Here is a 16,743-nt window from a genome sequence, read left to right on the forward strand (position 1 = left end):
TTCTAAATTTTATTCCAACTATGCAGTTGGTCCATTAAGATATCACCCCCCAAAAATCCTAGCCTTTTTTTCCCCTTTAAACACAGTTCAGAATCTATGAGTATTTTTTTTTTCTTTAAGGTATTTAAAAGCAATTAATTTATTATTGCAAGTAAACTATAAAACATACGAGTAAATTAGTCGGGGAAACACTACTTAAGAGCTAGGTATTAAGAAATTTTATATAAAGCTAAAACAAGGCAGGAATTAAGTGGCTTGTTTAATGTCAGAAGCAAAAAATGGCAGAGTTTGGACTAGGATGTTGGCTACGATTGCTATAGCAAATTTCATGCAACTTTTGTAAAATTCACTGGAAGTTGTTCTCCTGATTCCAGAGTGTCAGGTCAAAGCAGTATTACTGCTAGGCTGTAGAAAAAAAGTCTCACTGAATTATCGTAAGAATGGTAACCATACTGCTGATGGTAGGAGATGTAAATCAGAGAATTTCAGGGTTCAGACAGATACAGATGTTCAGCTTCCACCAGAAGAATACACATTTTCTTGGTGGAAACCAAAAGCGTACATTCATTTTTTTCTCCTGGGCCAAAAATGGTGGTTCCAAGAGGAAAAAAAGCTGATTCCAGCCAGAGAGAAGTTGGTTCTGGGAGAGTTTCTCCTGGGAGAATGAACTTTTACACACTTTTTCCTGGCTTAACTCTTCCTGAAAACTGGAAGAAGTAGAGCTGGGGTAAGGCTCCCATGCCTCCTTGAGCAGGGCCCCCTAGGCCCCGGGTGGGAGCAGTCACTCCCATGCCTTCTCTAGAATCTAGTCCCTGATCACCATGGTCTGGAGAATGCTGGTAGGGAGAAGAGGGGAGCAGTCACCAGCTTCTCCCTGCCAGCTCCTCACACTTCAGGGACTCCGGTAGGAGAAGCAGACAGGAGGCTTTGCACATTACTCTGCTCACTTGGGTCCTGGGCACTGGAAGCCAAACAGAGGCTCCAGCATTAAAAACTTCTACTGCCTACTTCTCACACTGAAGTCCCCAAAAACAGACATGGGCTAGGGTCTTTGACTTGCTGCTCCCCTCCCATCCTGGACTTTGGTAGGGAATAGAAGCAGCAACTATTGCTCCCCAAGTTCCCCAGGTTTTGGGAAGAAGTGAATGGCTCTGCCAGTCCCGATGGCTTCCCCTTTCCACACACGCTGCCCAGCTGGGTGGTGGGGCAACAATTAAGAGCCAGGGGGGCTATGAAGCAGGCTCTGGGAGAGCTTCCCCAAGTCTGGTTCCTGGCCGCAGTGGCTTTTAAAATCACCACCCAACTGGCTGGCAAAGGCATCAAGGGGAACCAGGAGAGCCAGGAACCAGGTGTGGGGGACCCAGGGAGGCAGGGGAAAGTACCCACCCACTCCTTACACCAGAGTCCCAGATGTGTGACACATGGGGGCTTTGCATAGGGCTCAGTCCCAGTGCCTAGGAGTTTGTTAGAAATTTCCACCTGTAGAAATGAACATCTGTTCAAGGCTAATAATGCTGAACAGCCCAGCCCCCTCCCTGCTTCCCACCGTGAACAGTGGAATAAATCACCTAGCAAAAAAGCAGAACGCCATTGTTCATTTTCCCTTGTAAGTTCAAAATCTGTTTGCATTACTTTATAACTATGTTGCAAAAAATAAGAGAAAAGCATTATGTCAAATGTGCCTGAAGAGGAAAACTGTGTACTTACTCTGGACTGCAGTTCAATTTCCTAAGGTCTGAATTCAAATTAGGCACAGGAGCTGGAACTGGAGTAATGGGCAAAATATTCCTGTCCTGAGTAAGGTTTACAGGTCTTAAGCTTTCTGGCTGCTGAGAATGTAGATTTAATCCTCCTAAGGAGGATGACAGCTGGTTCATGCCAGAATACTGCTGAGGGAGAACAAAAAACACAAGAAACATTGCAAATGAATAATGCTGCTCTAATAAATACATGTAACTTTAATTCATTGCATTATTCATTGGGATCTATGAAAAATACAGAACTAGTTAATATTGCTGTCTGGATGCATAGCCACTTGTACTGAAGTAATTTAAAAAATATTAAATAAACTGGACAACTGGGTGCTAAAATACTAATGCATATTGCTTTAAAAGAAATTCAATTTATACTGTGAGATCAACACAAAAGACAGAAACTTGTATAGGAAAGCATAAACCTCATTTTCATGGTAGAATGACTTCAAAGACTGAGGAAACCATCTCACACTAAAAAAAAAAAAAAAAAAAGATGGGATATTTCCTCCTCAAAAGGTCTTACAATACCCAAATGCAGAATATCATGCCCCCCCACCCACACTGTTTTCGAGTCTCAAGGAGACGGGTAACATAATCTATTTCCCCTCTCTAATGCAGGGTAAACACGAAACTTTGTGTTTTCATGCCTTGGCCTTGTCTCTCTATTATTTAGCAAAAGTAATGTCAAATGAATAGTTGTGAAATCTCTTTCACTTTAGGTAAGGGGTCGGCAACCCCTGGCACATGTGCCAAACATGGCATGCAAGGCCATTTTGCTTGGCATGCCACAGCCAGCCCTGGCTCTGGGTAGCTGCTGCCAGCTGTGGAGCCTGGACTTGCAGTGTCCCAGCTGCTTGCTGGGAGCAGCCTGGACTCCCGGCTGGCAGCAGCTACCCAGAGCTGGGGCCAGTGTGTGGGCTGTGCTGCCCTGCTGTCTACCCCAAGGTGCGTGCACAGTTGCCACCAGCATGGAGCTGATGCTGGAGCTGTGGAGCCTGGTGAAGCTTTTTGCAGCCTGTCTGCTGTTTGCTGCAGCTGCCCAGAGCCCAAGCTGGCTACAAAGAGCTGCACCAGGCTCTAGAGCCCAGTCACCAGCTCTGTGCCAGGAGCAGGGGAGAGACTGGGGCTGCGCTGCCTCAGGCCCCTCCCCCCCCACCAGCTCCAAGGTGCACACATGCCAGTAAGGAGCTGATGCCAGGCTCCCGAGCCCGATGCAGGTGTTTGCAGCCTCCCAGCTGCAGCCAGCCCCGGGTCTGGGTAGCTGCTGCCAGCCAGGAGCCCGGGCTGCTCCCAGGAGGCAGCTGGAATGCTGCAAGCCCTGGTAGGAGCAGCCCGGGCTCCAGCAGCTACCCAGAGCCAGGGTAGTTGCTGACAGCCACAGAGCCTGGGCTGGGGGGCAAGGGGCACAAGCAGGGCATTCTGCCATGTACCCCCTGCCCTCTTTTTTTCTGGCATGCCAGCACTCTGGCACCTTCCAAGGTAGGCACTGTGGTGTTTTTCAGTACTCCAGCCAAAAAAATATTGCCTACCCCTGCTTTAGATATTCAAACTAGAGGGGGGCGTTAAATTGAAATTTGTTTTAATGTCATTACACAAAACCACCTGGAGTCCTATACCATAATGCACTCAGTATAAAGAAGATTACAAAACTGCTTTAAAAAAAATCTTTTTGGCTGAAGTCTGACTTTCCAGGTATAGATCAAACTATGAAGTCAACAAGGAAGGCTTACCGGAGCAATGCTTTTGTGCATTCATCAATAATGAATATTGGTAAAATCTAATTGATATGAATGGTTCTTACATCTAAAAATTGTTCCAATAAATTTAAAATAATCTTGTGAATGATAACATAAGACACATAAAATATAAGCTTCACAAAAGGACTGAAAGATAAACAAGTAATTTGTGAATTAAAAAGATCTTACTTGTGAATATTGTTGAAACCCAGAATGATGGCCTGGGTTTGTGGGCTGCATAGCAGAAGTAGGTGGTGCAGAATTCTGATAACCAGGTTGAAGAGTTGGGTATCCATAACCAAAGGGCTTAGAAGTCTTTGATGTTGGGGGAATAGAGGGGGCAGGAGCTGGACTACTTGTTATAGAACGTTTCTCTTTAAAAAAAGACGGTGTTTATTACATTTAAGTACACCAAGGAAATTCCCAGCTGCTGCTGAATAATAAAACTTAATTATAAAGCAGCAATGCCAAATGTCTTTACACTGACCAAATATGTATAACACCACAATAGTAAGAAACATTTATATCCTGTTATCAGCAACCAGAGGATACTCTTGGCCTTACCATACAGCAGAGCTGTTCAACTGGTTGCCTGTGGGCTGCCTGCAGCCCACAAAGGGTTACATTTTAGCCTGCAGGCGCCTGCCACTTTACCCATTGCTTTGGCTACCATGCAAGTGGTGTCTTCGGGCTCTCCTCCCTGCCTCTGCACCATAGGCTGGGGCACTGTGACAGTGCAGGGAGCTGAGAGTGAGCCTGGGGTGGTGTGCATGCGTGTATGCATACATAATGCTGGCTGGGGGAGTCACCGGTGCCTGGTGTAGCAGAGAGGCAAGGGAAGGGGACACAAGTGCATGGTGCAGCAAGGGGGCAGAGAATTGTCTGGCAGGGGTGCTGTGGGTTTGTGGTGCAGTAGGGGAGCCTGCACATGTGTGCAGTGTAGCAGTAACGAGGGAACAGGCACACAGCCCATGGTGGTAGGTGTCATGGGAACGTGGAAGGAGTGTGTGGCCCACAGGGACCGTGGCTTGTCTTGGTGTAGCCTGCAGGGTATGCAGGCTCTGCTGGTGCAATCTGCGTGGCATGAAGCCCCTAGCTGCTTGAAAGTTGCAAAGCCCTGCTACATGTTTAACATTTTCTGTAATCTTATTTAGTGTAATGTGATTATGAACTAAACAGAAAAACTTCATGTAATTTTATATTTTGTTCCTTTTAACAGAAAAAGATAGGAATAAAAATGTTATTGGTTACAATGCAAGAAACAAAAAGACCATAATTATATATTTTTTCTCCATTACATTTTTTGCTCCTGACCTTTGCCAGCCTTGCATCAAAATATACTGACCCTCAACCTCCCTCTGGCTTACCTGTGACAAAATTGCAAAATTTTATTAAAAGTGCATATGGTCTCCCTTGAATCAGTGCAAGTCCTGCCTGTATATTTTATAGCACAATTTGGCCCTGTTTTAAAAGGTCAAACTGTAAATAAAACATAGATCCCAATTCAGGTGGCCTGTTATATGGGGCAGAGAGGTAGCTTGGACAAGAGATTTAAACACTGCTTAGGTTACAAGTGCATGTTACATCTCTGTAGCTCTCAGATAAGGGGGAAATGCTGTTTTGCAACTGGTATATTTCAAGTTTTTAATGGGTGTCCCCCCTTGCCCTGAAAAGCTCTAAAACCATGGTCTCTTGCTGGGGAACCAAGACAGGAAAGACTACGTGAAGTAGATGCACAGCAGAGAGAAGTTAGCTGTGCTGACCTAAGTCAAGTACATGGCATAGCAGTGCAAGCAATGTGCAAAACGCCATCCGGTAAAAATCTACAGTTGGTCTGGGTAGCCAAGAAAGTGGATGAAACCAGAAAAGTGTCAAGCTGACTCAAATTCCCTCAACAAGCAAGTGATACAAATTTTATTCTAACAAGTTTTAAAGTAGTTAATCTTTCCAGGCTAGTAAATAGAGTACAGTACACTGAAACCACATTTTATCTTACCTCTATCTTAAGGTAGACCGTGTAAGAGAAATTATATCAGCTTTACACTAAATTAGTAGTGCCCAAAAACTCTTCTCCCCATGGGCCAGATGAATGGTGCCAAGTTGGTCTGTGGGCTGGATCTGGTCCATGGACCTGATGTGGTATAGAGAGCCAGCCTGGCAGTGGCCCAATACAGTGGCACAAGGCTTGGGAGTGGGAGAGCAGTGGCAGTGTTAACTGTCATCACTCCTGTGCCAAATTTCTGAACCATGAGGAGCTCTTCAACCTGGATGGTTGAATCCCTGGACTAGACAGATGCTTCCCCTGCTAGAGGAATCCTGAGCTGTGGGCTTAAGCAAGCTACTGAAACCATATTATGAGGTCAGAACAATAAAAACAATATAGTGAAGCCCAGGATTAACTCAATTACTAATCAAAATCCTAAATAAAAATGTGCCTATGTTAATGGATTTAGTACCCTTGGTTTTCAGATGAGTGGCAGGGTCACAGACAGAACCTTTTAAAACCCTCAGGAAACTATCAGCAAAACTATCTGAGACTGGTCTGGACATTCCTGATATTTTTTAGAGCACAAAAGCCTTAATACTTTGATTTTTCTATCGTATATAAGGAAGACAAAAAAAGGACAAATATTATCTAACTCTGTACATCAAGTCTAATCTTTGGCATCTTAAACTCTCAGTATAGATGCCAATGAGCATCTTTACATGTGTTCTTGGTACAGGTGACTGGTGCCTCCTGAGTTTGGGGGGGGGGGGGGGTGTCACCAGATCATCACCGTGGGGCAAGGCCCCTAGCACCCGATTGGGGGGGGGGGGGGGGGGGGGGGGGGGGGGGGGGGGAGCGGCGGCGGCAGTAGTGATCACCAAGCCTGGAACCACAAGCAGCGAAACTAGAAATGCACTTCCAGTTTTGTGGCTGGTGTTTCTAGGGGGTGCACGTGCACCCATGGCAGGGGAGGTTTAACTAGAGTGCATTCCAGAAGCTTTAGTAAAATGCACTCCCATCATCATTTTGAAGCATGGGAAAGGCCGAATACATGAGACAGCGAGGCTGCTGAAGTGTGCTAATTAGCACGCTCCAGCAGCCTCTGTTAATAAAGTGTGTTCCAATGTGCCTGTAATTACAATGTGTTGGAGCAGGTGTCCTGTACATCTACAGGCACCCAATATTACCAAATGTGATGTGAATCGCACATGCCCGTTAGGATTTGGAATAGTACCAACTCTTTTCACACACAGTATTTAAAAGTCAACAGAAATTGACGGGGGTCACTAATGACTTGGCTTGGAATTCAACGGATGAAAACTTTCAGCTTTTTTGGTCAGACTAAGACGACTAAGAATAATATTTTTAGAACAAGACAGAAAAATGGTGGTGGGGGGAGGAAGGTTGTTTTTCTGTCTGTTGCTTTGCAACAACAGGAAATGAGAGGCAGTTTTAGCTCTGTCTTCAACTGAAATATTAGACAATTAAGAACATGCTTTGTCTCAAACAAAACAGGATTCTTCTCCAGTGTCATGACAGTTAAATTATGATTTGTAGGACAGACAAGTTTTATTATACAGCTCCTCTAATCTTAACTGTAATAGAGATAAAAATGTCAATTAAAAAGCAAGATACTTTGGTGAATGAAATTTTAATAACTTGTTCCAATATTCTATACTTATTCCTTCTTCCCTTGTTGCCAGTTACTCTTTAGTGTTTCTAAGAGGGTTTTTTTTAAAAAAAACCAAAAGTTTAAAAGTTGTAAATTTGAAAATTAGCATGTAGCAAATCTTACCTGGAAAGCCACCTCCTTCAAGGGCATCATAATTGTTAGGAACGGGAGAGGCACTGCTAGTAGTGGAAGAGCTGTCAATAGCTATAAGTAAATATAAGAACATTTGCAACATTAAGCATTTGCAAGTTTCTGAGAGAAAAGGGTTTTTAAAAAAACATTAGCGAGATCCTGAAAAAAAACACCACTGCCCATAAGCTACAGAAAAACAAAATTACTACTGAAAAACACAGATTACACAAACACAGCCATTTTTTACACTAAAACTCACAGAAAAGCAAAACATGGATAAGGACAAAGAACAATTAAAAACGATTTCTTGTTTCCATGAGCATTTTATGAACATCCATTTCTAATCGTAATCAAGCAACTTAAAAAACATTTTTAAATGCTTGGTTGATTTCCTCCTACCTACTGGATAATGCAAAATTCCCTTCATCTTCAAATGAGAGTTTTGCCTGAGTTGGGAGTTTCAGATAAGACCAGTTAAGTAGTGACTTGTTCTCTGAAATTTTAGAACATGCCCTTCCTTTGTTTGAGACAGTTCATCTTGTTTTACTGTTAGACGCAAAAGTCCTACTGAACATTTCTTGGAGGCAGAAGGACAAGCCAAAAAGGCTCACCTAAATTAACTAATAAAACACTTCAAGCAGTTTTCTTTGTACCGAGTAGGCTACTTATACTTTTCACTACGCAATGCATGTTTGCTTTTTAATGGACTATCTGGATTATAACATAGTATAGATACCAATTTTGAAAAGAAAGTCTTAAAAACGTTTCAGTTGATGCAATTTCATAAACCTTTGCCACATGAAAGAGACCACTGAAGAAGAAAGTAGGTACACCTGCTCTTTGAAAACAATTTTGGCTTCTGATTCTGGGTTTTGAATTTTTATATCTTAATTACTACAGGTCACAAACAAGAAGAATGTATAAGAGTTCAACAACAAAACAACAATAAAAAGCTATGTACAACTCCTGCAGGTGGGACAAGCAGTATGGAAATCCTAAAGAGATTCCTCTGCTACTACCTTACTTAAGGTCTACATTCTTTACAACTCACCCCTCCTTGCAAAGCCAAGTGGTTTTAAGGAAGTGCTTTAATGAAGAGAGGACAGTGGCTTTAAAAACTCATGAGGGAGAAAGCATTCATTGTATAGGGATGCACTGAAAACTTCTGTGAGAACTTTACTAACAACATGGAAACACCACTATTGTAAATATTATTTTGACATTTCAGTTATTTATATAAACATTTTTTACCTGGGATACAAAATAAGGCTGAAATTCAACATTCAAAATTAGTCACTTTGAGTGGTGAAATTTTAGCCTATATATATTTAAAATTTAAGCAGATTATTTTAGAAATAGTGTGTTAGTTCTCAGGTTATTTTTAAATTAAGCATATATACATTCCTTTGTTTTTGTGTTTGTAAGAGAATGTAACAGTCACCTCTCTCTCCTTATCAAGTTCTGCCTCTTTTCCCAAATCTGGGGAAAATTTCTAAAAGCAGAAGCAAACATGATGTCTATTTACTACTCTGTCCTCCAGCTTGGTAAGCAGCACAACTCTATCAGGTTCACTTAAAATAGGGATGGACAAAATACAGCCCGTGGGCCAGATGCAGCCCACCAGACCATTTTATCCAGCCTGCAGGACCCCTAAAAAATTTACAAAAATTAATATTTATCTGCCCCTGGCCTTGGTAAAAAATGACAGGAATCAGGGGCACTAGGACCCAGAGAAAACCATGGCAGGCCCCTGGAACAGCAGGGCTCACCCAGCCCTGCCCCCCTAGCTGGAAGCCCCTTCCTAGCAGAGGCTTCTGGCCTGGGACCATGGGGCTATTCATCCCTGCATCAATGTGGAAAATTCAGGTAAGTGTGAGGGGCAGGGATGGGACGGGAGAGAACTGTGGATGACCGCCCCAGTCCTTAGGGCTGGGCCAGCTCCTGCCGAGTCCCGTGGTCCGGCCATGCAGCCAGGAGCATGCGGGCATTTGGGAGGCAGTGACAGCCGGGATCCTTTTGCCCAGATGCGTGACTGTGAGGCGCATGGGGTTGGGGTTGTGCATGCTGGTCCCCCTCTGACTGCAGGGGATGGGGTGGGGGCCTGGGATCGAGTGGGGGCTGGCGGGGGGCGGAGGGGGGGGCGAGGCCACTGCTCCCCCAGCCCTGCTCACTGCAGGTGGCAGTGGTATCAAGTGCTGGCCAAGGGAGACGGAGATGCAAGGTTCCCTCTCCCCCGCCCTAACCCCAGGAGACAGCGCGGGCTGGTGGGTGTTGGAGCTTCATCCCTGTCCACCCCCCCTGGAATTCCTGACAGGCAACTGGCTAATCTAAAATAGGCCTGAATGCCAGTCCAACCAGAACTAGCAGAAAAGGGCCAAGTGCAGGCATTCGGGAAGGTTAAGGGGTGATTAAAGGAGGTAAAAAATGCCACCCGATATAACCTGGTTTGTTCAGGTGCAGACCTTACACTGAGACCCAGTCGATCAGAAAATCAATCTGTATACATATAAAGGGCTTAGTCTACCTGTCTGTCTGTAATGCTCTTGGGGGGCATAGCTCCAGCCAGTGCTGTGTCAAGAATGCCTATCAAAAATCATTCTTGATGGGCAATTCACTAGTCTAAACACATAACTACAGAAGTTCTGCACACATACACTGGTCTAAAAATGGAGGAAACTGGTCTAAGATAGATCTGGATCAATATACACTCTAATGTAATCAATCTAAGTTAGATCAGTGCATCCAATTTCTGTAGTTACCTGGCTGGGAAAGCCTATCCACTTGCCCCTGTCCCAAGGCTGCACTTTTTCTACCTGCCTCTGTAGCACTGGGCTATTTTTAGTCCTTCAGCCCCTCATTCCCCGTCCCTCATGGACCAGTCAGCCCCAGCCCCATTCTGCATGCAGCTTGGGGTGCCATTTTTTTTTTCAGCTTTCGCTGCTGCTGGGAACTGAGAAAGTAAGTATTGGTAGAGGGAGCACCAGGGAGGATGGGGAATAGGTTTGCAGAGGGTGGGAAAGCGTTGGGGAACTAAAGATAGCCTCTGGTCCCCCTCCAAACTTCTTCCATGAGCCCCCCGATCCCACCAAACCCACCATCACTTCCAAGAATACCACCTGAACCCCAAATTCCTCCTACAGATGCTGCCTGCCCCCCATCACTCTCACAGATCCTATTTGGCCCTCCATCCCCACAACTAGCACCCCCTCCATCCCAATTTACCTTAGATTGGGTGGCTGTTTTTAACATGATCTAACCTCCCCCTATTCTCTGTAAAAGTCTGCATTTAGCCTTACAGGGTGGCATGGAGGTTTGAGGGGTATGGTCTCATCAGAACTTAGAAGAATCCATCTGTCATGCGATTAGAAAAACAACAACAACAACAACAAACTGAGCAGCCTTGAATTAGGGGATAGACAGCTTGTACCCTAGCCAAATGAATTTTCAAGAAGCTGGATTTGCATGTGATTTGGATCTAATTTTGGTTTTCAGTCCAGGAAGATACCTCCATTTGCTTTAAAGAAGTGTTGGGTGAGGTGGGAGAGGGTTCTATTATTCCACAAATCATCCTCACTACCAAGGAATACCTTCTTTCTAGACAATTTAGCCATTCAACATCTATGCTGTTCTACATACAGATTATTAGGAGGACATGGTATGGAGTACCTAGCTTGAGTATCTTACAAAATCCATCCAAAACCTCATTATCAAAAACCATAAGAGAACAATCCCAAGAGGAAAAAAAAAGAACAGAAGCAGCTTGAATTCTTGTCATATTGAAGAATGCCTCAATTTTTCATTAACATGCGAACCCATGTTTATGGGAAAAACGGTGCTACTACTAAGTCTCTAGAAGTGAATGCTAAACCACAATCTGGGAGATTCTGCTGATCTAAAAGGAATGTTAAACAAAAGCTGCTACAGGCTATAATTTAACTATCAAATTTTCATTAATGCTGTTGAAAGGAGTCCGAATTATTTTGTGTAGAGAGGGGAATAAAGACCATGAAAGCTTGTAATAGTAAGGTTTAAGGAGGAAGTATTAAAAGTGTAGTTAGTAAGACCACTGTAATACCTATACTTCCAAACCAAGACAAACTCATGACCTGTACTGGGCCCCTCAACCCTAATAAACCTCAAAACCACCAATGCAGAATCTGTAGTATACATCATACAACAGATTTCAAGCACCTATCAACAGGATGAAAAAATGGCCCGTTTTCTTCCTCTCTCAAAAAGCACCTTAACAGAGATAGTTATAAAACAACTTTTCTTTGAGAGTTAAACGAGACCAAGAGAGGGACTTCCCAAGTAACTTTCATAGTAAGAAAGTGTGAAATTAGTTTCAAATCCAAGTAATTCTGATAAACTATAGACAGGGATCCTTGCAGAAGAGACCATGAGATCTTGAAAAAAGAGTGGCCACACAAACTGTTATGACCACAGACCACCCCTGCAGGTTGGAGCCAGCACACAGGGCTCAGACTGGGGCCAGTGTGTGCTGCATGTGGAATGCAAAGCTGGATCTAGCATATGTGCTGCATGCAGTACACAGGGCTGATCCAGGGTGTGCTGCATGTGGCATCCCTTCAGACCAGCCCAGTAACCTCTCCAGGATCTCAACACAAGCAAGAAGACTTAAGAAATAAATATAGTCTGAGCTGTATGGTTGGATACTAGTAAAAAAATACATTCATAAGAGTACAAGTTCTGTTTATAGTTATGGACTTAAAAGATATATATTGCAATGTAGTGTTTACTTTAGTTCATCATTTACAATGCTTTCCATACATAGAAAAAAGGAAAAAACACAGTAATACCGGGATAAATTTCATCATGAGTGGTAAAATACTTTTAAAATGACACCTGCTCATATATTTATACAAAGAAAGTAATAATCAACCAAATGCCTCTACAGGTGCAATTTAGTTAAAAACATTATGATATTTGTTGAAAGTCAGAATATTGAAATTAAGATGGTTTTACAAAATGTATATATTACAAATTACAAATACAGAAAATGTCTGTCATTTTAGGGTGAATATTGCTACTTGTCAGACAACTACTATATTCATAGAATAGTTTGACATTTTCTAGTTAATTTGCTTGCTGTCTGAAGAGTCAGAATTACTTTTTGGCTTGAATGTTTGATTTTAGTAATTTAAGGAGGTCAAAATAGGAAGACAGAATTTAGGCAGGAAAAGAGCAAGATACTGGTGTAAAGCTAAAGCAGACCTGCTTCCTCATCCTCCTCATCCTCTTCCTCATCACCTGAACTTGATGACAAGGGAGCTGGTGCAGAGCTAGCTTGATTATTAACATATCCACCATACTGCATGCCTGTGAAGTGGAAAGCACAAACATCAGAGTCAGACAGACAGAAAAGGTGAGAAACAAGTCACAAATCATTGCATTAAAAGTGAGAGAAATTAGGCATTCCAGAAAACGCTTTAACATGCAAGTAAAAGAGTCCATATCTAGTCTACTTAGCTAAATGATCTCCAAAAGTAGTTTTAACACAATCAAGTTTTGTGGGCTACGTTAGTTAAGCATTAGTGCACAAACAGTTTTAGTAGGAAGGTATATTTTAAAATAAGAATTAAGAATTTTTTTTACAATGCTTACAAAAATGTGCATTCTTTCCTAGTTAATGTTCTTAGCAAATCTGTGAGTGTCATTCAAATCCTTTGGAATTTTTAGTTTCTGGTAATACATGAAATGCCATATTTACCTGAATCCAAGACAAGCCTCCAATAATTAGATTCCAGACTTGGAAAACGTATAAATTTGTCATAATTTTCCTGTCTAGAATATAATTTTTGGAGGATCATCTTCAATTTGTTCCTCCACTCCCCAACAGTTGTGTGTGTGGGTGGGGGGGGAGGGGGAAGCAATGGCAGGTGGCAGGGGACTCCTACTCCTTACTACCTGTCCCCGCCCCACATCAAATGCAGGCATGCCCCACACCTGCCCCCATGGTACTCCCTGCAGTCTGCCCCCACCACTTGCATGCCTCCCAACTGCCTTTCTGCCTCCTCTGCTTGCCCCACCTTGCCTCCTGTTCTGCCTGCCCATTCATGCTTGCGCCCCAATACCCGACCCCTCCACGGTGCCTGAACCCATAGGTATCTACTCATCCACCACTTGCTTCCCCTCTCACCTGCCCCACAGCTGCCCCTTCTTCCCCTTTGCAGCTCCAGCTGTTGCAGTGGAGGCAACAACAGCTTCAGCCCTGGCCCAGGTTGGGGCTGGAGGCAGTGCACACTCCATGCTCCCTGCCTCTTCTGTATATGCAATATGCCAATTACCTATATAAAAAATGTGTATAGTATTTTGTAAGATGTGCAAAATGGCACAACAGCAAATGCAGATCAGTTTTCAATTAGTTGTGTACAGGACTACTGACTTGACTCAAAGTATGCCATGAAATTATGAACTTCTTTTGCTGTCATTGATGCAGGCTGCCACTGTTTCTCCTTTGGCAAACCAATGGACTACTGTGCTGTACAAGCAATCCCAGACTTTTCCAAGGGTCAGATTAAGAGTTCTGTTTTTTTCAACACAAGCATCTGGTTAACATTAAGACATGTCTTATTTTAGTAAGGAAGACTGAAGAAAGAAAAGATTTTCCCTTTAAAAGACTGGTAAATACATTATTTTCCTATGAAAAACACAGGCAGCTGCAGTTTGGGGGGGGGGGGGGAAGGGAAGAGAAGAAAGGGGGACCCTGTGGCTTCTCTGTTAATCCCCTAGTTCCAGGATGTTGCAGGTGCTGTTGGTGGAGCCAAAATGCCTGCCTGCCTTCTCTTCTTGAGCTGAGCTGGGTAGAATACAGATTTGCTGAGGGATATATATGTTTAGAGTAACTCTAATCTACTAAAGCTAACTGAAGCAAGCCATGCTGATCTCAATTCAGCAAATACTAGAATTGAAAGTGGATAAATACAAGTGAAAAGTATAGGGGAGAAATAACATCATATCCAAGGATGGGAAAGTGGAAAACCAAAAAAGGCCAAGAGAAAAAGCCATAATTCTAGGGAGATACTTTGCTTGGCATTTTTGACCAAAAGAGATCCCAAAAGAAAGCTTTGTTAAAATTTTACAATCTACACGATCAAAGGAAGAAAGGGTGAACACTGCATTGGTGGTATGGCTCATTACCACTGTATCCCAACAATAAAGTATTTAAAATGTTATTCCACACAATTTATGGGCAAATGAGACTGTAGCTGGAAAGAAGGAAAAAGATAAAAAGGGAAAGGGGCTTATTTATAAAACATGCCACAAAAGTCCTCATTTTTGTTTAAAAAAAAAAATACGTAGCCATTAAGCATATTGCAAAAAACTTCTATATGTCAATTTGCTTGGCTTAAATTTCATACCAGTAGCCCTACCGTAGGAAGAGAGGTAAGGAAAAAAAAAAAAAAAAGTCAAAAGAAATTAGATTTCTTAACAAGCCTCTTTTCCATTATCCTCATATTTCTAATGCATTCACCTCATTTTCTACCAAAAGATTAAAATGTTAAAATGTTAGTATCAAAACTTTTGCAAAACGAATGATGAACTTTCAGATGCAGGTGCTGTTATAATGAATGAGTGAAAATAATCCACTAGATTCTGCCATTTCAGAATGTAAGCAAGCAAAAGAGTTTATTTATATATTATGGATCTGTCTATAAAGGGACACTCACAGAAAGTTGATCTGAATTAACTACGTGTGACTTCAAAATGAATTAAATAAACTACATGAAATCCCTACACGGAAACTCATTCCAAATTAAAGTTGCTTTAATTTGCTTTTATCAGTTCACTTTGCAAGTGACGCTGAACTGAATTAAGGTAAAATAGAACATATATGTTTATTCATACACCGAGAACATGGAAGTACAGAAAAATGCATCTATGCGTACTGATGTCTGATAAAGTCAACACAAGAAAATTAGAATACACATTTCAGGCCCCTGGCAAATTATGAAGGTTCTTGATATTATGATACTGGATTCTCTGGCTTAAATAAAAAAAAAAAAAAAAAAAATCTATTCATTCAATTCAATACATACTGCATGAGCCTTCAAACTGAGAGGTTTTTACATTTGGACAGAATATTTACCAAGATCTGAAATGATGTGTACAAAACACGTTAAATAAATTTCAAACAAATCACTGTCAATGTCATATCGATAATATTGTACATTAAGACTAACATGTTCATTTCAATATTTCACCATGCCAAATCCTGGTGTGAAAGCACAGAACTCGCATGGTGGGTGTCATCTACAAAGGCTTATCCCTCTCTGAATGGGTTAGAGAGCCTCTAACCCTTCTTCTAATTTTGGAATAGGATATGAAGAATTTTATCCCAGATCATAGAAGTTACTTGTCCTCTCATCCCAAATCTTGAACATCTGGCACAGCAGGATGTATGATTTTTTGGATACAGGATAAAAATCTCAGACCTCTGCTGGCATGCAGGGAACCAGGGGTCAGCTCCCTGATCCCACACTCCGAGTACACCCATTTAAAGGGCAAGGGAGCACCTCCCCAGTCCCCAGATGAACATGTCCCTCTAAACTTGCCAGGATGCAGGAAGTCCAGCACTGAAGACCAGTGCCCTGGTGCATAGGGAACACAGCATCAGTTTAAGTAACTTTGTGAGCACACTGGCACGAGACAGCCTACACTGGGCTCCTCACACGCCAGCAAGTTTAAAATGCACTGGGCAGCAGAGCACTGGCGAGTGACTCCTGAGAGTCCACGTTTCCCAAACACGCTCTGAACTAGTATGCCACATGTTCAAATTAAAGTGGGATACAAACCACTTACAAAGATGTTCCAACACATTTAATGAGTAACATATCTTTGTGGCTAGTTTGCCATTTTCATCGCATAATAAACTCCTTGAACATCTAGCAAGTTACAATTTGTTGTGCAATTAACTTATTTGGACAATAAATGTATAGTCTGGTAGGAGACCTAAGGTGACACTGTGCCCTGCATTCTGAGTTCAAACTAACAGTTCTATACATTTACTATGCAATGATTACCATATGACTGCCTAGAACAGGGATATTCAGCCTCTGGCCCGTGGGTCAAATGCAGCCTGTGGATCCATAGGCGTCTGACCCATGGTGTTCCCCACGTCAGGAAATTTCACAGCAGGGGAGTGGTGACAATACACATAGCTACCCTCCCCTGCTGCCTAATTCTTAAACTTGGAGCCCCAGACAGCAGGTTAGGGCTAGGTCATGCCTCCTCCCCACCACCCCCTGGCTGGAAGAGGCTGGGCCATGCCCCTTTCCCCATGGCTGGCTAAGCCTCCTTCGCCCCCCGCAGGGTAGGGTCATGCCCCCTTCCCCCCCCATGAGGCTGGACTGAGGCCGGGCCATGCCCCCTTCCTTCCACAAGGCTAGGCTATGCCTCTTCCTTCCCCCTCATAGGGCCAAGTTAGATCTGGGATGCCCC

At 42.9% G+C, this 16,743-nt stretch overlaps 1 protein-coding gene across 4 annotated transcripts in view; it reads right to left on the reverse strand.

The window, feature by feature from the left end:
• Nucleotides 1-16,743, reverse strand: part of SEC24B (SEC24 homolog B, COPII component) — a 100,563-nt gene that overhangs the window by 54,505 nt on the left and 29,315 nt on the right. The window contains exons 4-7 of one of the 4 annotated variants that reach the window (XM_090036717.1): nt 12,517-12,621; nt 7,273-7,353; nt 3,680-3,864; nt 1,708-1,886 (exon numbers count right to left, since the gene is read on the reverse strand). In XM_090036717.1, the coding sequence (XP_089892843.1) occupies nt 1,708-1,886; nt 3,680-3,864; nt 7,273-7,353; nt 12,517-12,621 (550 nt within the window). Of the gene's footprint in view, nt 1-1,707; nt 1,890-3,679; nt 3,865-7,272; nt 7,354-12,516; nt 12,622-16,743 lie in introns of all 4 variants that reach the window. The other 3 variants (XM_090036719.1, XM_090036720.1, XM_090036718.1) reach the window with 3 other exon arrangements.

The sequence above is a fragment of the Crocodylus siamensis genome, chromosome 2 (assembly GCF_052110815.1).
Source record: "Crocodylus siamensis isolate JL-2025a chromosome 2, ASM5211081v1, whole genome shotgun sequence".
Lineage (NCBI taxonomy): Eukaryota > Metazoa > Chordata > Crocodylia > Crocodylidae > Crocodylus > Crocodylus siamensis.